Source organism: Hemibagrus wyckioides, linkage group LG29, assembly GCF_019097595.1.
Source record: "Hemibagrus wyckioides isolate EC202008001 linkage group LG29, SWU_Hwy_1.0, whole genome shotgun sequence".
NCBI lineage: Eukaryota > Metazoa > Chordata > Actinopteri > Siluriformes > Bagridae > Hemibagrus > Hemibagrus wyckioides.
Genome location: NC_080738.1, coordinates 19,068,205 through 19,092,098, shown reverse-complemented (window position 1 = coordinate 19,092,098; position 23,894 = coordinate 19,068,205). Strand labels below are relative to the sequence as shown.

The following is a 23,894-nucleotide window of genomic DNA, read 5'->3' as shown; positions in this document are numbered from 1 at the left end:
CTGGTTGTCCAGTAGCCCAAGGGATGTTTGAAAGCACTGTGCCATCCGACCACTTCCATGCATCTCTGTATAGGCCAATCCAGGAATCCCCCTGGGCAGCCTTTATTTGTCCTAAGATGTTTTGGTCTGAGCTGTTAAGAGAGCTGGCCAAGTCTGTGTGATATGTTCAGCAGTAAACCCGAGCTTCATGCCAGGTCACTAGACTTTTGATTCCGATGAACTTGTCAGGACCACTGAAACTAGCTGTGAAATGGGAAATATTTTTTGATCACATTAAAATCGTAAAAACTGTTTGGACCTGCCTCCCAAAAATGTAATCACAATATACTATTTATTATTTTTTTTTTACACTTTTCAGATTAATAATTAGCATTTTTTTACCCACTAGGTAGTAATCAGGTTCATCTGAAACTATTCTAACAAATATTTACTATATTGAGTAAAATGGCAAGCTCCTAAATCATGTTGAAAAACCAGCCACCAGACCAAAACTAAGCAAATCTAATTCAGGATATTGACTCACCATTGTAGCATATGAAGGCTTTTAGATATGTACATAATAGATCAAACCATTTAGAAGATGAACCTATCAGAACACATGTTTCTACGGGCACAGCATTATTTGGCTGTCCACTCATCCAATTGGTATAAGGGACATTCTTCAGTTGAAGGTCATTTAGGGTCCAGCGCCAACTAGTATAATCAACATACAATCCGACCCAGGCCGGTGTTGCCAGACCTTTTCTTGCCGCTTCTTTGTTCAGTCTTAGCCAATCAGCATCACTTATGACTGTTGCCAGGTCATTGTACATCATCCTGCATTAATTCTGTGCATCTGGCCATGACTTCGGGGTCATGATCAGGTCGTATTTGTGAGTGATGCTGTTCAGGAATGAGGAAGCAACTGGGACTAAACCTGTTGGTAACATTTATAGTAATACATTTTGTATTACTGGGTGAATGTTTGAATAATAATTACAAATAAAGAGTAAGGTTTATGTTTCTGTCTTGTTTGTCAGTCAGTGACATATTAAAAAAAGACAAAAAATAATAATATAATAATCCAGAATCATACAAAATGACAGAAGAATTAACATTTACACCAGTTCATTTCATTACCAGTTTAATTACCTCTCTCTTTTGGTGTGTTTTATAGAACTTTTATTATGTACATTGAGAAATTAAATAAAACAAACAAATAACAGCATCACGTTTGTTCTGATTTGGACTCAGAAATTGCACAAATAGGTGTGAAAGACCTGAATGTGAAAGGTATGCAGTATATATGGCTAGTAACCATGAAAAGCATATTACCAGATTCGTTTATAAATCATTTATAAGCAACAACAAAACTTTTCTAAGGACACTTACTAGTGAGATACAGGAGCAAATGTGTCTGCTACATGATGTTACTGTGGAGTCAAAAAAGCAAATTATGTGCAATTAGACAAACGAAATATTATTATTTTAATTATTCTTATTCATATCTTAATATTATTTTTTATTATTATTATAGACTAACACTTGCTGTTAAGCATTAATTTGTCAGCATTCCCAAATCAAGGTAATAAATAATCCCAATTAATATTTTAATTTATAATTGTATATGCTCATAGCTTTACATTTTCAGTGAAAATGACACTATTCTATGGAACAAATTTTCTGCCAAATGTTTCACATAAAATCCATAGGCAAAAATTTTAATTATAAAATGCACAACTGCAATCAAATTAAATCAAACTTCAATTATTAATTTATATTATGCAATTTATAAGAATTGCTACTCATTCACACTCTTTTTGCCAAGCACGTGGGTTTTAGAAGAAGACATACAACTTAAAATAAACATTTATTGGTTAAATGATTTTGGAGGGTGAGGTGCTCTGAAAATCAACTATTCCCAATCAATTAATGGAGCAGTAGCAGGGCAAAATGAATGGAGCAAAATGTTGAGCAGCAGTATTGTAAATTGTGAACTTGGCATGCCGGCAATATCTAATTCTTATAGATTACTTTCTCATTATCATTGTCAATATGCATGCAGGTCCAGACCACCAGAGGGAGCCCTTGCCCGAACATTGACTGTGTACACCTGATTTCCGGTTTTAGGGCTTTTAAGCCGCATGCTCCCCCTATTGTATGTGAAGTATCATTGTCTATAGTTTGCATACCAAGCCTTGTCAATTCTCTATTGTCTGCCACATGTATGATCCTTGCCTGTTCCTAGTTTCTACATTTGTCAGTTTTGCGGTTTTGGTTTTGTTTGCTCAGTGTTTGTTTTCCCGGCTTTTTGACCCTTTTGCCTGTTCATATTGATACTGCAACTTGCCTGCTGATTTTGTTATAATAAAGATCCGCATATGGATTCTGCTACGCCTGCCTCCAGTGAATCCTTACAGGGTACTTCGCCAGACATGAATCCAGCAGATATGAGAGCTGCTCTGTGGCGCCAGCGCGTCCTTATCCAGGCTTATCAGGTGGAAGTGGATACGCTCAAGGCCACCAACCAACAGCTCCAACAACAGCCAACCAGCCAAGCTACTGCTACCATGCCAGCGTCCGGTTCATGTAGTGAGTTACCATGCTTTGCTTTACCGGAGAAGTTTGATGGCTCCGTCGACCAATGCCGAGGATTTCTACGGCAGTGTGACAACTTTTTCCGGCAACAGCCAGAAGCCTACGGCAGTGAAACAACCAGGTGTGCGTTTATGTTGTCCCTTCTCACAGGGAAAGCACTGGATTGGGCATCGGCTGTCTGGGATTCAGACCCCTTGGTAAAAACGTCTGCTGATTACTTCGCTAACCACATAAGGGAAGTTTTCGAATACCCCGCAGGGGGCAGAGACATTTCAGTTCAGTTACTGGAGCTGCGCCAAGGCTCGGACTCGGTATGCTATTAAGTTTCACATGTTAGCGGCGCAATCGGGGTGGAATGTGTCTTCACTCATGGCGGTATTTTGAGAAGGACTAAACAGGGGTTTAAAAGCTGACATAGTGTGTAGAGAAATCAATGTTTCCCTGTCACAGTATATTACCACAGCCATCCGCCTTGATAATCTGCACCGGCAGCACCAACTCTCCGCTGTGACGTCACGCTGCACGCTCAAACAACGCGAGTTTCTTCTGGATTTTTCTGAGCCTGTGCAGCTCGGAAGGGCACGAGTTTCTGCTGAGGAGTGAGAATGGTGCAAGCAGCTCTAGCTATGTTTTTACTGTGGGAAAACCGGCCACGGAGTGTCTCTATGTCCTGAAAAGCCCACCACTGCCAAAGTAGAAACCCAAACTCTGTCATGCAAGGTTTCACTTCCTGTTTGTTTGTCTGTCAGTGATTCCTGCTTCTATGACACAGCTTTACTTGACTCCGGCTCCGCCGTGAATCTCATAGACCATAACCTGGTTAAAGAATTCCATATTCCCATCATTCCCTGCACATCACCATTGAAAGTCACTGCCATTAATGACCAGCCAATTGGAGAGGGTCTGATCCACTACCAGACTACTTCTGTATCTTTGCGGATTGGATTATTTCACCATGAAGCGATTTCGTTCTTCATCATCACCTCTCCATCGAATCCAATCGTTCTGGGACTTCCCTGGTTACAATGCCATGACCCGCTGATCTCCTGGAGAGAGGGGGACATCCAGAAATGGTCTGCACACTGTATCGAGAACTGCTTTTTGTCTCACCCTCCACTTCCATGCAGATCTACCTCCATAGAGAGCCCATCTGCTACTACCATGACTACACTCCCCAGGGAATATTCTGTTCTTCAAGAGGTGTTCAGCAAAGAAAAAGCCAACAAGTTACCTCAGCACAAACCCTGGGATTGCGCCATAGAACTCCTCTCCAGTGCCATGCCTCCCAAGAACAAAGTTTATCCTCTCTCCATACCTGAAAAACAAGCCATGGAGGAATACACCCAAGAAGCGCTCAATGCAGGTTATATCTGTCCTTCCATGTCTCCCACCGCCGCAGTGTTCTTTGTCGACAAAAAAGATGGAGGCATCAGACCCTGCATAGATTACCGGGGATTGAACGCCATCACAGTTCCCTACCCCTATCCAGTACCACTGGTACCTGCAGCCCTCGAACAACTTCAAGGAGCCAAGTTCTTCACTAAGCTGGACCTGCATAGTGCATATAATTTGATTCAGATCAGAGAGGGGGATGGGGGGGGTTAGAGATGGACTAGAGCAAGGTCTGGGCAATCGCGCCATGGCCTAAGCCATCCTCTATCAAAGACTTACAAAGATTCCTGGGCTTTGCCAACTTTTACCGTAGGTTTATACGAAACTACAGCACCGTTGCAAGCCCCCTCACGTCTCTGTTAAGAGGGAAACCACACCACCTCAAGTGGAATGATCAGGCCGAACAAGCCTTTCTTCGCTTGAAACAGAGCTTCACCTCGGCTCCCATCCTCTGCTACCCAAGACCTGATCTGCCCTTCATAGTGGATGTAGACGCCTCCAGCAGTGGGATAGGGGCACTTCTATCCCAACGACAACCCAGTTCAGGAAAAGTACACCCATGTGCATTCTTTTCACGGAAGCTCACACCCACTGAGGTGAACTATGACATGGGTAATCATGAAGTGCTGTCTATGAAAGCTGCCCTAGAGGAGTGGAGGCACTGGCTAGAGGGAGCCAACCACCCATTCCTTATAATCACGGATCATTGCAACCTTGCATATCTCAGAGAAGCCAAGCGGCTTAATCCTCGTCAAGCCAGATGGGAACTGTTCTTCTCCTGCTTCAAGTTTTCTGTCACTTACCGACCATGCTCTAAAAGCAGTAAAGCTGATGGTCTCTCCAGGCTCCATGACGTTCCAGACCAACCCACTGACCCCGAACCTATCCTCCCTCTATCAGTCCTCATAGCCCCTATTCAATGGACTATAATACAGGAGATAGAACAGGCCCAAAGTTCAGAGACACCACCATCCAACTGTCCACCATCCAAAATGTTCGTTCCCACAGCTCTTCATACTCGTGTTATCCAATGGGCTCACGAAAGCCCCAGCACCGGGCACCCAGGTATACAGCGGACGATGCAGTTACTGAGGCAGAGTTCCTGATGGCCATCCCTTCCCCGGGATGTTGAAGAGTTCGTCCATTCCTGCGCCGTATGTGCTCAGACACGTACCAGCTGCCAGCTACCTGAGGGCCTCCTTGAGCCGTTACCCATTCCCCAGTGCCCTTGGTCCCACCTCTCTGTAGACTTCCTGACTGACCTTCCAGAATCCCATGGTTTCACTACGGTCATGGTCATTATTGACCAATTCTCGAAAGGCTGCAAACTGGTTCCCATGAAAGGGCTTCCATCATCCATGGAGACTGCTCAGGCTGTGTTCCAGCATGTGTTCCAAAATTTCGGTCTGCCGAAGGACATCATGTCTGATCGCGGAACACAATTCACATCCCGTGTCTGGCAAGAGTTCTGCTGGCAGCTGGGCATTAACGTAAGCCTGAGTTCTGGTTACCACCCGCAGTCCAATGGCCAAGTGGAATGCCTAAACCAGGGGCTTGGGAGATTTCTCCGTGCCTACTGCAGCTGTGATCAGTAAAGGTGGAGTGAGTTCCTGCCCTGGGCCGAGTATGCCCAGAATTCCCTATGTCACTCCTCTACTGGGCTGACCCCGTTCCAATGCATGCTGGGTTACCAACCTCTGCTCTTCCCCTGGTCAGGTGAACTCTTGTGTGTCCCTAGCATGGATGAGTGGTCCAGAAAGAGCCAGGAGGTCTGGAAAAGGGCGCATGTGAGACTCCAGCATGCGGTAAGAAGGCAGGATATCCAAGCTAACCGCCGGTGACGCCCTCACCCTGCTTATCAAGTGGGCCAAAAGGTATGGCTTTCTACTAAGAACCTGAAATTAAAGTTACCCTGCAAAAAACTTCCCAAGTTCATCGGCCCATTCACAATCATCCGACAGATTAACCCTGTATCTTACTGCTTAGAGTTGCCTCCTGCCTACCGCATTTCGCCTACCTTGCATGTATCCTTGCTCAAACCCTACCACAACTCCATAAGCAACGCCCCCACACCTCTGGAACTGCCCCCTCCCCTGGACATAGATGGCTCTCTGGCTTACCAAGTTCACGCCATCTTGAATTCCCGCCGCCGGGGCGGCCGGCTACAGTACTTAGTGGACTGGGAGGGTTACAGCCCTGAGGAGTGGTGTTGGGTGAAACTGTTTTGCCGGCTATTTGACCCTTTTGCCTGTTCATATCGATACCGCAACTTGCCTGCTGATTTTGTTATAATAAAGATCCGCATATGGATTCTGCTACGCCTGCCTACAGTGAATCCTTACAATCATAATATCTCAAAAATGTGAAAATTTCATATTAAATAAGTTAAATATTAAATATGTTATCACAATAGTCAAAATCGTCTATAAGTGGATTTCACTATTTTATTTTAACATTTTGGCACAAAATTAACGCCATGCTAAACACCATATTACACAGAAATGCTTTAAAAATCATTATATATACTTTACTTATTTGCCAAAACAATGTAGGCAAATGTCTATGCAATAAAATGAAATAAATTAATTTATTTTGTTTCAAAAAGAGAAGAAAATATTACTTAAAGCATTATTTAAAGTTATGCAAAATAACATTTTAAACAACTGTTAATAAAATATGAATAAATCTTTACATACTCACTCTTACATACAGTGAAGAATTTTAGAAGAATCCACCATAAAAACATACCTTGAAAAGGACCTAAAAACCTGATGGAAGTTAATCTGGATGATTAATAGACCAGAGAGTTTTGAGCACATTTGACCCTGGGGAGGAACAACATCAGTCATTGTTGTAATCGGAGTGTGCAGAAATCACTGAGGTGTAGTTTCTTCACTCTGGAGACTTCCTAGAGGATAAAATGTAGCTGAAAATTTAATGCTGTTTCTTCAAAAACAACACCTGTTCACTGCTTGAATACCTAAATTGGCTTTAAATGTTCTCAAACTTCAAAAGAATTCACAGGGTAATAATTTACATCACAAGTGGCAGAGGGTGATTTCCATTTTGATTTTCTAAGCATATTCAAATAAGTTGAACTTTTGTGCAATGAGGAAAAGACAAACTGCATTATAGGAATGACTGATAACAGCAAAATAATACATTAATAAGATTAAAAAAAACTTTTACAAAATTTCTTTCATGGCTCAGATAATAATTTTAATTTAATGTATTGCGCTCATTGTGAACATTTGACTGAGATTGATTTCCATTTTCACTTTGACTAAGACATGGGAGGCTTTATTTAAATGAGGTCATAAGGACGTAACAACTCAGTTTTCAAGGTTATAAACAGAAAAAAACCTATGTGCATTGTTCTTTAAATGTTGCAGCATGTAATTTTGGTTGTTTTAGCCTTTTCTGATATGTTTTACTAAATTTATATTTTTTGCTGCATGTCAATCAGGTTAATATGTGTGATGAAAGGAAGAAAGTCTTCTAAAGGAAGTTCTGAACTTCTGTGTACATGACTAGAAGTTGTTTGTTACCAGAGATTATTTGCATGAATTGTTAGAGGGTTAGGGTTAGGGTTAACAAAACCTAAAACCTGGCTGAGAACATGAACAATAGGAAGGGCATGGCACAAAACACATGAAGAAGCAGGCTTCCAAAATTCACCTGACTGTCACCTGACTTTGAATTGAATTGAAACTCAGTGTAATGAATGAGGGCCCTTCCTCTTTCAGATTTTCTCAGAGAACGTTGGGTGCTGTTGCAGAGCAGTACAAATAAATTGTAAACTTTTATAACTCTTGCCCAAGCCTATCAGTGTGCTATTTTCTCCAAACTTCCACAACCAGCTGGTGTAGTTAGCTGGATTCCATGCTTGAGAGTCGACTATGGGAATTCCCAGGGAGGCATACTGCAGGTGCCTTTGAGGCTGTTAACTTCACCTCATAGTGAACCTCCCACCTACACTGGACCCACACCAGCTTCCCTAATGTACGCATATGTCAACAGAGGATACCATTTCCACTGCTCTTCATCTAGCTCTCACCCACCTGGATAATAACAATACATACATTAAGATATTGTTCATTGACTTCAGCTCTGCATTTAATACAGTGGTCCCTAATAAACTGATCACTAAGTTAACCAGTGGCCTGCACATCCATATGCAGATGGATTATGGACTTCCTAACTAACAGACAGACTAAACAACAGTATGTAAAGTTGGGTAATCACATATCCTCAACCCTCATCCTGAACACCGGCATCCGACAAGGCTGTGTGCTGAGCTCACTGCTCTATTCCCTGTTCACTAATGACTATGTTCTGCTGCACAACTCCAATCATTTTAATCAAATATGAAAATGATACCACAGCGGTTGCTCGGATCAGCAACAATGATGTATTGGCCTACAGGGAGGAGATCAAAAGCCTGTCAGCATGGTGTTCCATGAACAACCTCACCCTCAATGCCACAAAGACCAAAGAGCTCATTCTGGACTTGTAGACACTGCCCTTGCTACATCAACAGGCCTGAAGTAGAGCGTGTCTTCAGCTTTAAGTTCATGGGTGTCCACGTCTCAGAGGATCTGTCTTGGTATCAGAATATCTGAACTCTGGTCAGGAAGCCGCAACAGCCTGAATCCTGAGTAGGTTCAAAAAAAAAAAGTTGTGGCTGCACCAGTAGCAGCTGAGCACACACTCACACAGGGGTACTGCTGGAGTAAAAGCCGGAGGGTCGCCGAGATCATTATCCGAGCACCGGACCAGCACAAAGTCGCGTGTTGTCTCAGGAGTGAATGGGAAGTGCCTTTACCTGGATGCCTTCTTTCCCTGGTGAAGATCCACTCCAGATCCGCTGTGTGAAACTCTGTCCCGAGTTCCCAAGCTGACGCTGCCGGCTGGATGGCCCACGGTTTGCCGTGTACACACACACATACACACACACACACATTCGTCACTCGCATACCGCAACAAACTCCCCTTAATGTGAGTATTTTTTTTCTTTCTTTTTTCTTTATTATATTAGCACATTGATTTTCCTTACTAAGAGGCCGACTGGAACTAATCTTGTTTGTGTTTCCTTTTTTTTTTTTTTGATCATCGGTTCTGAACTGTACCAAGAACCAGATTCTTGAAACTGCTGCTGTGAATGCAGATGAAACTTCGCGATCGCCGCAGATTTTGTTTTTTTACTTTGCGTTTGACGGTTTTGTTTTGTTTGTTTAATTGTGATCGATGTATAATGTATAGTTTCCTGTTTATGAAAAATACATGCAAACTTTAATCAGAAATGTTCCTTCTATGTGCCTTATTTTTCTGACGTATCTATTATTATTATTATTATTATTATTATTATTATTATTATTTTGCTGATATAATAATATTGTATGTAATAGGTGGCATTTGACAGCAGTCCGGGTTATTTGGTTAATCATTTAATTATTTTGACAGGCTAACCCATCTGGCACCCGAACTAGTATTACTTTAGTTAAAATGTTCAATTGGGTGTCGCCACCGTTACAAAGTTCACCTATCCCTTAAGATCCTGCCCAATTTTTACAGCTGCATCATTGAGAGCATCTTGACAAGCTCCATCACAGTGTGGCATAGCATCTCCACAGAGTATGAAAGAAAATCTGCAAAAGGTTGTGAAAACTGCCCAACTCATCAGCATACAACTACCTGCCACTGAGTCTCTTCACCACAGTAGATGTCTGTGCAGCGCACACAAAATCATCAAAGACTCCTCCCACCCTAGTTACAAACTCTTCAACCTCCCTCCATCCAGGAAGTGATACAGGACCATCTGCACCAGAACCAGCAGGTTCACGACCAATTTTTTCCCCACATACATAAATCTAGTATAATTATAATGTACATAATTGTAAATTCATAGATTACCCAAGTTTATCTATCCATATACTACCAGTATATACACTGTATATTATCTCTGTTACTGTTGTACATACTGTAATGTCATTACAGTGTTGAAGACATTAGTTGGGATGAGGATGTTAAGTGTTGTTACTTAATAGGAGCTGGATCTAACTGTTAACTGGTGTTCACTTTAAGGGAGGTGGGGAGTTTTTGGGGGTGTGGTTAGCTGGCAGGTTAGGAGGGCAGCTAGTTTTGTTTTGCATGCTCTTCTTGTTTTGGTTGTTGTACGGCGAGGGTTGTGGCCAGAACAGCAACCCTATAGTTCTTGAATAAAGCCAATGAATGAGGAAAGTTCCGTTTGATTGATTAGTAGTAAACGCTACAATACATTGTACATAATGCACACATATTGCACAACTATATAATTACTCTTTTCTTTACACCTTTATTTGCTGTAAATACAACTTGCACACACTTCTCTATGCACATAGTGACATAGCCCTATTTATCTCAATCACATGATATCTCCAAGTGTGAGGGGGCTCAGGAAGTCACCGTGAGCCACCTCAATGCCAGAATAGTAACAAACTGATATGTTGAAAGTAAGACAATTAAATTTATTCTGCAAAGAATTCTGCCCCACCTCACATGAACAGAGGCACCTGATCGGAAAAAAATTAAGGACTGGTATCACACAAATCAGGAACAACCAGTCTGGCACGTAACCTATGACAATGGAAAAAATGACACTTCATAACTCAACTGCAAGCAACAAGACAAAGAAACGGTTTCATTAACTGGCCCCAGTGGACTTTTGCCTCTATATGACATCAATGAGGGGCAAATGACAGCATATGAGGTGCACTTGGAAATAGCTTTTTAAGTGGACTGAACCCAGAAATATCTGACAAAGTGAAAATTCTATATGCATCAAGTGGGACACAGGGAAATTGAACCTCACTGAACAGCATGCTGTGCATGCCGGGAAACTGCTTGCACAAAGCAGGCTGCAGCAGACAAAAAAGGAAGCACAAGCTCACAAAGTTTAAGTCACAATGATGCAAGCAGTGGCTTGAGGAGTCACATTGAGGAAGTGGACAGCCTCGAGGAGGAATGAGAGAGAGTGGATGCTTTATTTGTAGAGCAGAAGATCAATGGGTAATAGACTGTCCTAAGAAAAAACAATGATAGGATTTCCAAGAAGCATATAATCATCAGCACATCAGGTTGAGAAGAGCAGTCCTGAAGTGAAAGTGTAATATAAGGGAGATATATATAGCGGCCTGACAATACATTGTACAAAATGCAATAGCAGCAATGAGGTAGTGCACCTCCATGACTGAAGCCAACATGCTGCCTCGACAGAAGTGGGACTCAAGTTCTGTAGCCTGTAGCCAAGCAAGTGTGAAATGAACTTATCGACTGTGAATATCGATTTTGGGCATTTGTCAACGATTTCGCAAATATAGTATTATATACAGTATATTATAATTATATATAATTTATATATTGTATAGCCATTAAGTACAGAAAATAGAATAAAACAAGAAATAAGTTAAAATTTCTAAATGGAAAGGAAAAATAAGAAGCAAAATCTGACTGTTCAAAGTACACACAGTGTATTTATTCTATTACATTCACTGTTTTCTATATAGGAATTATTCTTTACTATGACACACTGATGTATTAAATCCAGTATTTGAACAGACCCTCTTTGACTTTCTCCTTATCACTGTGTCTAGTGGCCACTTGCAGCAAAAGCTGAACATATTAAATATTAATTATTTGACAGAACACTGAAAACAGATGTTAAATATATGGTGACAAAGTCAAAGTGGGTGTGTTATAAACAGATTAATAAAAATTGTGTTTTCATCTACTACTGTTTAATCTTGTCCTCAGATGCTCCCTAATGATTAGAGCCTAAATATTGTAGGTTAAATACATTTCCCTCAGTTTACAATCTTTTTGATTTGAAGGTGAGCATTTAGATGTTACAGGTCATCTTTTATCTTGTGAAAGATGTTTCCATCTGGCTGCACCCTCCAGGTCACTGTAGCATTTTCCAACATGCCTTTTTCTTTCAGTTTCTGCTTCATCTAAAGAACAGAATCAAGATTTATTTACTTAAACAAACAAACAAAAAAGAAATACATGCCACAGCAAATACATGATTAAAGGAATAAAATTTTCAAGAAATTCAAGCAGGTTCTCCAAATTTCAGAGACGTCCTGGGACTCACCTGTTCTAAAATGGATGACTGCACAGTGGGATCAAACACACTGCCATCAGACTTCACCTGCAGTCTCACTGTCTGACTCCTTATAGAGATAGCTTTGGAATAAACACAAACACATGCAGTTGATTAATTTCCTTTTCCAATGGTCTAATTTGAATGTCCTCCATGTCTACTCTAGATAAACGTATTTATACACAGAAACAGAAGTATTTATTATTATAAAGTAACATAGCTTTATATTTTACTTCCTTTTTATGGCACTATCATGTAAACAAATGATGTAATGACAATTAATTAAATAAGTATAGCATTTTTTAATCTTTTGAAGTTCACCTGGATTTTAATAGCAATAACCAAGAAAACACAAGACTCACAGGAATGACAGAAGAAATCGTACAGGTTGGTGCAGGATGCATCATGGAGCCTTCCGTTATGAAGTATTACACAACTCTCAATTCCTCCAGCATTATCAGGTTGGCCAGGATACCATGGGAGGTATGTAGCGATGGTCCCATCTGACCACTTCCATGTGTCTCTGTAGAGCCCAAACCACGAATCACCCTGGATATTCTTTATCTGCACTAACATGTTTTGGTCTGAACTGTTAAGAGAGCTGGCCAAGTCTGTGTGATGTGTTCGACAGTAAGCCTGAGCTTGAAACCAGGTCATAGGAGTAGTGATGCCCATGAACCTGGAAGCACCGCTGAAATTAGCTGTGAAAAAAATGTACCCAGACAGTCACCTCTCAATCAGCACCTGTCTCTACAGCTGAACCATACAAGATACAACCTAAAATGTGAAACACCAGCCATCAAACTCACACTAATATAATCAGTATCAGGGTATTCACTCACCATTGTAGCAGATGAAAGGTTTTAGGAATGTACATGGCACATCAATCCATGTATTATAAGCACCTACAGTTGCACAGGCTTCTTTTGCACCGTAATTATCAGGCTGTCCAGTGGACCAGCAGGTATAAGGGACATTCTTCAGTGGGAGCTCGTTTAAGGACCAACGCCAGCTATTGATATCATTGTAGATGCCAACCCAAGCAGGCCCTGGCAGACCTTTGTTTGCTGCTTCTGTCATCAGTCTTTGCCAGTCACTATCACTTAGGAATTTTGCCAGGTCATTGTAGTTCACCCTGCAGTAATTCCGTGCATCAGACCAGCTTACCTTGGTCGTGATAAGGTCATATTTATAAAGGGCAGTTTGCAGTACAGCAACTGGGACCAGATCTGTTGGTGACATTTTATTTTTTTTTAAACACAGTAAACTTTAACTGGTGAATAGAATATTTGATTATTGTTAAAGGCACTGTCCCAAGGAAGAGTTTTATTATTATTATTATTATTATTATTATTATTATTAACACTAGGGTTTAAATAGCAGAGTGATAACCTGCATGGGACTGAAACAGTAAAAAAACATGCAGCTGGCCGCAGATTTGCTTGGGAAGGCACTCACGACGTTACAGGTACAGTAATATAAATTTACTGTTTATTTATAAAAAATGACAGCCGTAGTTTTAACTCTATAATAAATATTTTTTCAATGATATTCACTAATATCATTTCTCATTAAATGATCTAATAACATATATAAAATTATATATATTATATATATATATATATATATATATATATATATATATATATATATATATATATATATATATAAATCTCACCAGTGAGAAGCAGGAGAAGAAAAATATTCAGCTTCATGATGGACGGCTAGCTGAGAAGAAAGAAATCACAATCTTAATAAAAATAAATAAATTAAAATGTGTAAGTATCAAGTACAAAGCGATTTGTTCACCTTTGAAAATTATCTAATCAAACTTTCAGGTGTCAGCACTAAACACCATATAACACTACATCACATTTATTCTTATTTAAACCTAAATAAGCTTTGAAATAACATTTACAATACTGCTTATTAATACAAGTATGGTCATGTACTATGCACTTTTATACGTCGCTCTGGATAAGAGAGACAAATACCAGAAATGTAAATGTAGTATGCTGTAAATAATGTTTATCATCACATCCATTAAGACACTGTACATAGATTTCAGACACAGTGGAATTTTGGTAACAATTCAAATTCAGTAAAAGTGAATTAAGTACATTAAGTACATTAAGTAATTTGTTAAAAAGAAACACAGCAGGAATTCTTCGATGTTAGAAATCCACTGCTATCCAAGATGGTGTTTATTGATTTTGAAACCATTTAAACTGTCTTTTAACCGTAATTTATGCAACATCGATTTAATGTTACATACATCTAATATATCAATAAGGAGAAAATTAAAACATACCTGTGATGTAAAAATCTGAAGGCTGCTGTTTCTTCTGTAGCTCTGATAGATTCTCACTGCTTGCACACAACTCTCTAAAATCTTATGTGTTTACTTCACCTGTCCTGGAAATCAGGATGGAATCCTGGAAGGATTCTGACACGTGTGACGTGGCCTGATTTCCATATTACTTTAACTTTCACATAAAGAGACTCCTTATTCAAACTAAATGCAAATTATGTCCCGTCTTCCTCAGATTTCAGCACAGAAAGGAAGTGAAGGACCTGTTATAGATGAAAAATCTTTGACACTGAATTAATAATAAAAGTAAGAACAAGAAGCTCAATTCTATAATGCCTACAAAGAAGTGACAGCAGTGATAGCAACAGTTCTTATTTTATTTATTTATTTATATATTTATTTATTTATTCATTCATTCATTCATTCATTCATTCATTCATTCATTGGCCATATGATGTGTATTCTTAATGGCTGTAAATGAAAAATGTTGTCGTTCTTTCGGCTGCTCACAATCTGGCGATTTGCCATAGTCCTATAAAACAAAAATAGAGTCAACAAATTAAGTGGAAAAGAAAATTCAAACGGGTATTTAAATAACAAAAATGAAACTGAGAGGCTAGTCCAACATTTGGAAAAGATTTTAAATTAAAAAACTGAAGTTTTTGTTTACAACGGACACAAATCTGCCACATCAGGGTTGAGGCAACATACTCCTCCATTCTCCAGGGTCAAAGCAAACTCTTAAGTTCTTCTTCCTGCTCATTTCAAGCAATAAACTACAAATAAATGTGTGCACTTCGCTGTGAAGACATTCACACATATTACTCAGTTGCTGGAAAAGACTTTGTTGACATAGTACAACACTTTGCACAATGCTAAACATGGCACATTTGATGTAAGAGATGCTCTGCCAACATCCAGCTACTGTGTCCAGACATGCTGAGGTAAAACCACAGGCACTTCAGTTGTCTGTGATAATGAATGAATCTGGCAAAGAATGTTTTGCACAGTATGTACCAGTCAAAAACACAATCAAGGCTCTCTTGTCCTCTGACTCCATGAGGGAACAACTGCAGGAAGTAAAAACAAGAGTCCAAGCTGATAATATTGTTTAGGATGTATGGGATGGCATAAATATTCAAAATAACTTGCTGGTTAAGAATGCAGACTATGCAGGTATAATCCTTTATCAGGTTTGAGGTTGTGAACTCTCTTGGGCCAATTATTAAAGATTTAAAGGACCTTGAGCTGAATGGAGTAACTTCACCTGATGGCCAGCTCAACAAGGGAGCCCTGTGTGCAATAGCAGGTGACAATGTAGGATCACACAACATTGGTGGCTTTACTGAAAATTTTAGCAAAACATTACATTTTTGTAGGTATTGTAAAATTGATCGTAAAGCTTTTCTGGCTGACCCACTGGCCAAAGGCCATGATCGCACAGTCTTATCAGAAACATGTTGCTGCTCAGAAACATAATGTGGAAGCATGCAGTGGTGTTAAATTTGACTCCATCTTCATTGAGCTCACATATTTTTATGTGTGTCAGCCTGGATTACCACCCTGTCTTGGTCATGATCTTTTTGAGGGTATTGTCTCCACAGATTTGGCATTATACCTTAACTACCTTGTTTTAAAAGATAAACAATGCAATTTTGTAGAACTAAATCTATGCATTAAGTATCTACGTTTAAATATCTGGGTAATGATGCCAATAGCAAACCTTGTGAGGTGAGTCCAGGGGCTGGAAAACTTTCTGGACATGCTGTTCAGAATTGGTGCTTCCTTAGAATGTTACCAGTGTTAATTGGTGATAATATAAAAAGCCCCACAGAGATAGTGGAGCTTGTTTGTGCCCCTTCTATTTCAACAGACCAGGTAGCATATTTAAGAATTCTGATAGATGAGTATTTACAAATCAGAATGCAAACCTTTGGAGACAATCCACTTAAGCCTAAACATCATTATCTAAACCATTACCCAGAACTCATACTTCACTTTGGGCCACTCATCCGTTTATGGACATTAAGATTTGAAAGTAAGCATACATACTTCAAGCAGTGTGCTAGAAAGCTGAACAACTTTTAAAAAAATATCTGTGCTACACTTGCTAAAAGACATTAGCTTCTACAGTCTTTTTTAAGTGCGGAACCCCTTTTTCCACCAACTGTAGTGGTTGAGAAGGGAATGGAATTCATTTCAGAGGACTATAATGACAAGATAAAAAATGCTATTGCTCAATTTAGCTTTGATCCTCAAAATACCATCATAATCAATGATGTGAAAGTTAAAGGAACAACATATAGGATCAACATGTTTGTTGTTCTAAGTCAGAATGAAGATGGCCTTGTGGTACGAAAAATCAAAACAGGCTGTCATTCATAACAATTCAGCAGTGTGACTGAGTTATATCAGGCTGTTCGTCAACCAAACATTAATGATTATCAAACTACATCCATGCAAAAAGACTACAGCTGTGTCAGTCAAGTAGAATTGCTTGATTCCTACCCATTGCCTGAATATTCAATTTGGGGCATATCTTTGCTAATTCTACACCATTCTATCACATCTTAGAGTCATGTCATCCATCAGGGAAGATATCAAGGCCATCATCCGTAAGGCTTTGCCCAACCTGAGAATACTCAAGAAGAGGTTTTCACTGCACTGAAAAGCTCAGATGTGGAATCAATAGAAGACCTCAAATATGTCCAGCAAGATAACATCAGTAAATTCTTGCCAGTATGTTACTGTTTACTATTCAGCTGTTTCTCTCTCTCTTGATGTCTAGGGGAAATAGGAAGCCGACATAAAAAAATAAAATTAAAAAAGGATGTTAATGTAATAAAGGCTGTCACTGATTACCAACAGGGGAATGGACTGTGTGAAATAAAGAGACAAACTCGAGACTTGCAATGACAACCCAATTGCTCCTTGCTCCTTACAGTGGAAACCAGAGTTCAAATAATGAAAGAAACAATATTTACAAAAATATACAAGCGTTTCAAAGTGGGAACTCAACAGTGAGCCGACTGACCCGAGAATCAATCTAATCTAACAAACAAAACGAAAGTAATTTTTGGGTGTAGTATGCCCACTAACTACGCTGACTGACTAAACATAAATACAACAGTGAGCTCCCACTCCTAACTAATGTTATTATACAGGTTCGCGCTCTACGTGTATGTTATGTAGACCCTCGGGCATACTAACCTTGACTCAGCACCATGAATTGGAAATAAGTACAACACTTGTCCTTCCCAAAGAAAGAAACCGTAACCAGCACACAGCACATTCAGATAAAACAACATGCAAAGAAAACAGAGCATGGGTCTGAGATAATGCTGGGTAACCGCCACAACATTCAAAGACATAAGAATGACGAAAATGATATAAACAACTTAAAGGTAAGAAAGAAGCTGCCCGCTCCTGCGTCACTTCCGCTCTCTTATACTAGTCCAGGGACGTCTCATTGGTTCTGAAAGGATCCACCCTCACGCCGGCAATGGAGATTGACAAGGGCGATGCCCAATCCCAGGACCTGAAAGACATAGGTACCAAGAACACCAAACAAAGGGACATCCCAAAACACTACGAGATCCAAGATGGCGGCACGGCAGTAGCACGCAGAGGCCACTCCGGAACCAAAATATTGCTATATCTTTGTTTTAGCCCAAATTTCGAGGTGCATGGACACCAGATGATACTACAGCTCAGAAATCATGCAGTTACTAACCTGCATGATGATGTACTCTGCAAACTTCGCAACCAACTGGTTGTTGACACCAGTGGCTGGTCCTGCACAATTTCCCTTCTTCTAAAGGAGAGTGTCAGTGATGAAGTCTGTAGTGCTTCAGCAGAATATCTTGCTTATCTGTAAAAAATTTAAATGAGCAGCACTGCATTGCATTTTAGGGTTAACAATGGAGCTCCTGAAATATAAAAACAGAATAAAATGAATGAATTACTAATAAGCTTATTATTAATCCATTATTTACAGTATTGATTTTACAGTAATTTTGAAGTTAAATTAATGGCAAAGGGTGTTATGTGGTTGAATAAAGATCATTTTGTGGAGTAATGTTTACTCTGAAATGTGTAACATTCAGAATCATATGACAAATCACCCTAACAGCTAATGTGTAACTTATTAGCTAGCATTACCACAAGCAGAGTTATTTTATTTTAGTAGTGCACATTGAATAGCAGGTAATGCATCATCTTCAAATGGATCTCTACAAAGCTACATTCGCTAACTTGCTAGCTACCACCGAAGTGATTATTTCACTGCCTTCTCAAACTAGCTAGTTAACCGAAACTGATACCTTGTTAATCTTGTCTTAAAAACTTGTAAACTTGTCTAAGTTTCGTCAACTACACTAAACAGGTAAAACAGCCTACAACACCTAACATATTAATGGAGCTTGGGACAAAAACTAGCCATCTACAACCAGAGGTGTAATAAGGACATTAAACTGTATGGATATAGCTTATTTTAAGTCTTATGTTAATATTATATGTGTTTTATGGGACTCACCATTCCTTTCATGTAATGTCGGATGATGACATACAAGTTAAAAAATTGTACAGCAACGTCCAAAAGCCTGGAAGTATCCTTCTGCGCATGCATGGAAGAGTAACTATGCCTTCTGTTTTGCTGGGCAAACATAATTATGTTTGTGTAAGTTTAAAAGTTGCCTGATTATAGCTATTTTAGTTCACTTGATGCAACTGTTAAAGTTGAATGATTGAAATGTTGCGATCATTGATGAGGCTCATTTGTCTTTTTTGACTTTAATATAATTTTGAGCCAGCATATATCTTTTCATTTACACAACTTTTCTTAACCTATTTTTTTTATTGTACTCATAGATGTAAAATGTAGAGCCATCTTAACCATAAATATATCAAAATGATGAATCTACAAAGGACCTACACAGCATTGTTATCATAAAGGAAGATATACATGATGTATTAACCAGAAACAGATCAGGGTTCTTACACCTTACAATGCGAGGAGAAGTGCATTGTGACTATTTCAATACATTTTCTTAGCAAATTAAAATTAGCATTGCTCTCTGGTGTTAGATTAATCTGAAAAACAAGCCTTCGCATTACAATCTATAACTATAATATTAAAGACTCCCATTTTCCATAGGCAAAGGAGTGTTAACTAAGACCAGCATTTAGTATCACAGGTCTAAATGTCACAGAAAGAGTATCATATTACACAGTTGCAAATTAAATACTAGATTAAATCCCAGTGTCACTGAAAAGTTTTTCACATTTCCATATTTCTAGCATTCAGAGTGCCTGAGATGGGAATTTGAGTCATTACTCCTGTTTCTCAGCTAGTGAAGCCTGCAGATGTTTGTATGAATTAGGTAATTAAGGGATTCACACAAACAGACCCAGTTACAATTCAGAAGTCAGCAAGATTTAAAACACAACAATATTCTGCATTTGCGTCTCCTGCCATAGATCCCAAATAGTGTTCTCTGGTGCAGAGGGGGAAGATCTCATGTTGGCCAAACATCAGGATGTCTGATGTCTTTTCCCCTCCACTTCTAGACTCAACCACCTGGTTCATCATGAGATCAAAACCAAATCAAAGTCCCAAAAAGCAACACCATTTCATCACCACCACTACCATAGATGGTGCTGGGCGGTGCAGATCAGAGCATGTCAAAAGGTTAGTGGTCAATCAGGCATGGTGCCAAAGCTCCTCACTCTCTAGGAGAAGATCACTGGAGCGATTCTGGTATATAAATATAACTGTATAATTAATGTACAGTGCGGTTTTGTTTTTGTTTTTTTTACATTTTTTGCATATTTGTCACACTTAAAAGATTCATATCATCAACCAAATTTTAATATTATACAAAAATAATGCAAGTAAATACAAAGTGATTTTTAAACAGTTTTTAAATGATTATTTCATATATTAAGGGGAAAAAAGCTGTCCAAACCTACCTGGCCCTACATGAAAAATTAATTGCCCCCTTAATCTAATAACTGGTTGTGCCACCCTTTGTAACAATAACTGCAATCAAGCGTTTGCGATTGTAACCGGTGTTGTCTGCGTTGCATCTTTTTTCTTTTCTCTGAAGGTTACCGGAATAACCATGCAGACATCAGCTGACGGTTAGACTCTTCCTTTATTTTCTGATAACACAGAAATAATCCAGATTATGTGTATCTGCCCTTTTTTTGTTCCTCTCCCATGCAGAGACAGTGCAGAAAGGGGCCCAGCAGAGGAGCAAAAGAGACACTGAAACAATGAAATTAATTTAACATTTTTAACAAACAGCATACCTGATAACACAGAAATAATTCAGATTATGTGTATCCGCCCTGTTTTTTGTTCCTGTAAAATGAATGCAAAGTGCAATGCAATTAACATGTGCTTCAAGTTCACGGAGGACAGACGTGAACAAACTTGATAAAAATACAAAAATCAAATATTCATGAAAAATAATGTCACATATGTTTAAGATGACAGAATTAAATACAAAAGTAATTTAAAAAGGAAAAAGATGCAACTGGATTGTTCAGAGCTCATTAGAAACCCACCTCTCCCATGCAGAGACAGTGCAGAAAGGGAAGAGGAGGAGCAAAGACAGGAAATTAAAACCAACATTACAATCAGAAATTTAAAGGGAAAGGTACACACAGGCATTGTAACGATGCTTGCAGAACCAGAGCACCAGAGGGAGCCATCACCCGAATATTGACATTTGCAAACTCACTTCCTGTCTTACTCGGGTATTTAAGCAGCACGCTGCCTATTGTTCCCTGTGAAGTATTGTTCTCTCCAGTGGATTACTTACCAAGCCTTGTTTGTTGTTCCTGATTGCCTGCTACGTGTATGATCTTTGCCTGTTACTGTTTTCTACGAGTCTCGGTTTTGCGGTTTTGGTTTCTGTTCGCTAGTTCTTGATTTTCCGGTTTTTGACCCTTTCGCTTAGCCATATCGATTCCGATTCTTGCCTGCCGTTTTGTGAATAAAGATCTGCATATGGATTCTACCACGCCTGCCTCGAGTGCGTCCTTACAGAATACTTTGCCATCAGAGAATCCAGCGGATCCTCGTGCAACCTTAATTCGCCAAGGACATATGATCCGGTTCTACCAGGACCAGGTGGAGGCGTTAAAAGCCACCAACGCGCTGCTACGACAACGACAATCTCCCGCCGCAGCTCCAGTTCCGCCTCCGCGCAGTGAAATTCCACGCTTCGCGCTGCCAGAAAAGTTTGATGGTGCCGCGGATCGATGCCGGGGTTTCCTGCGCCAGTGTGACAACTTTTTCTCTCAACAGCCGGAGGTATACTGCAGCGATAGCGTCAGATGCTCATTCCTTTTATCTCTGCTGACGGGCAAAGCGCTGGATTGGGCTACGGCTGTGTGGGATTCGGATCCTCAGGTCAAGACCTCAGCTGATTACTTCGCGAATCTGATCAGGGAAGTGTTTGAGTATCCGGCAGGAGGTAAAGACATTTCTGTCCTATTACTGGAATTACGCCAAGGAACGGATACAGCTGCTGATTTTGCTATTAAGTTCCGCACGCTCGCTGCTCAGTCAGGCTGGAATGAGGCGGCATTAATAGCGGTGTTTCGGGAAGGACTTACTAGAGAGCTGAAGGCGGAAATGGCGTGCAGAGACACTGATGTTACTCTCTCCCAGTACATATCCACTGCTATTCGCCTTGACAACCTGTGGCGCCAGCATCGTACTCGCACCCCCACACCTCGTTCCTCACCACATGGCACTATGGAATACCACAGCCAGAAGGAGGAAGTCACCGAGCCTATGCAACTGGGGAGGTCTCGTGTTTCTGAGGTTGAGCGCGAACGCCGTGTGCAGATGCAGCTGTGCTTCTACTGTGGACAACCAGGTCACAGAGTCTTCCAATGCCCAGAGAAGCCTGCCACATCCCAGAGAGAAGTCGTGAAGCTGGTTTCGAAGGTTTCTCTTCCTGCCTTCGTCCTTCACAATGACTCTCATTTTTTCGTCACAGCGCTGGTTGACTCCGGATCAGCAGTGAACCTGATAGACAGCAACCTGGTCAGTGAGCTCGGCCTATCAACTATCCCATGCACTCCGCCGTTAAAAGTCACTGCCATAAATGATCAACCCATTGGGGAGGGCCTTCTTACTCACCACACACCTCTCATGGAGGTTCAGATCGGATTATTTCACAGAGAAAGACTGAGATTTTTCGTTATTTCCTCACCATCAAACCCTGTGGTCCTAGGCCTTCCCTGGCTTCAACTTCATGACCCGGACATTTCATGGAAGGAGGGGGAATTAAAAGGGTGGTCTACCTTCTGCCTAGAGAACTGTTTTTGCAGCCCGATAACCCGTCCATGCCTTTTCACGTCTATCGAAAGCCCCGAATCATCGCTCCAAGTCACACTCCCTAAAGAATACCAAGATTTCCAAGAGGTCTTCAGTAAAGAAAAGGCCGCCAGATTACCCACACATCAACCCTGGGACTGTGCCATTGACCTTCTTCCGAACACCACGCCACCTAAGAATCGCATTTACCCCCTGTCACTTCCTGAAAAGCTTGCTATGGAAGAATATATTGAGGAAGCACTTGCAGCTGGATACATCCGCCCATCTACCTCACCAGCGGCAGCAGGGTTCTTCTTCGTAGAAAAGAAGGACGGCGGCCTTCGACCCTGCATTGACTTCCGAGGCCTGAACGCTATCACAGTCCCATATCCTTACCCTCTTTCCCTGGTTCCTGCAGCCCTCGAACAGTTACAAGGAGCCAAAATCTTCACCAAGCTTGACCTGCGCAGCGCCTACAATCTCATCCGGATAAAGGAGGGCGACGAATGGAAGACAGCGTTTCACACAACACATGGACATTACGAGTATCTGGTCATGCCATATGGACTCACGAACGCCCCCGCCGTCTTCCAGTCACTTATCAATGAAGTGTTCAGGGATATGCTAAACAAATTCGTCATTGCTTACATAGATGACATCCTCATATATTCCGCCAGCCTAGATCAACACGTTTCTCATGTTCGTGCTGTCCTCCAACGCCTCACCAACCACAATCTCTATGTGAAACTGGAGAAATGTGAGTTTCACCGTTCCACAGTAACATTTCTAGGATATGTAATCTCGCATGAAGGAGCAGAAATGGATCAATCGAAAGTGTCCGCCATTACATCCTGGCCCGAACCTACCTCCATCAAGGGTTTGCAACACTTCCTTGGATTTGCAAACTTTTACAGGAGATTCATCAGGAACTACAGTACCATTGCTAGCCCAATGACTTCACTGCTGAAAGACAAGCCCAAGAAATTAAAGTGGACTGATCATGCCAGAGCTGCTTTTCAGAAACTTAAGAAAATTTTTTCTTCCGCTCCGATACTCCGTCATCCTAACCCTGAGCGGCCATTTGTAGTGGAGGTGGACGCTTCGAGCTGTGGGATAGGGGCTGTGCTTTCTCAACATCA

The 23,894-nt window shown here is 40.5% G+C and overlaps 1 protein-coding gene across 1 annotated transcript; it reads right to left on the bottom strand.

Annotated features, from left to right (window-relative positions):
* Positions 1-11,852: 11,852 nt before the first annotated feature.
* On the bottom strand, positions 11,853-14,513 carry LOC131349156 (C-type lection lectoxin-Enh3-like). The gene is made up of 5 exons (XM_058384571.1): positions 14,421-14,513; positions 13,788-13,837; positions 12,472-12,810; positions 12,101-12,192; positions 11,853-11,957 (listed from the first exon to the last, which is right to left on the bottom strand). The coding sequence occupies exons 2-5, from the start codon at positions 13,822-13,824 to the stop codon at positions 11,853-11,855; spliced, it is 573 nt and encodes a 190-aa protein (XP_058240554.1). The 5' UTR covers positions 13,825-13,837; positions 14,421-14,513.
* Positions 14,514-23,894: the final 9,381 nt, after the last annotated feature.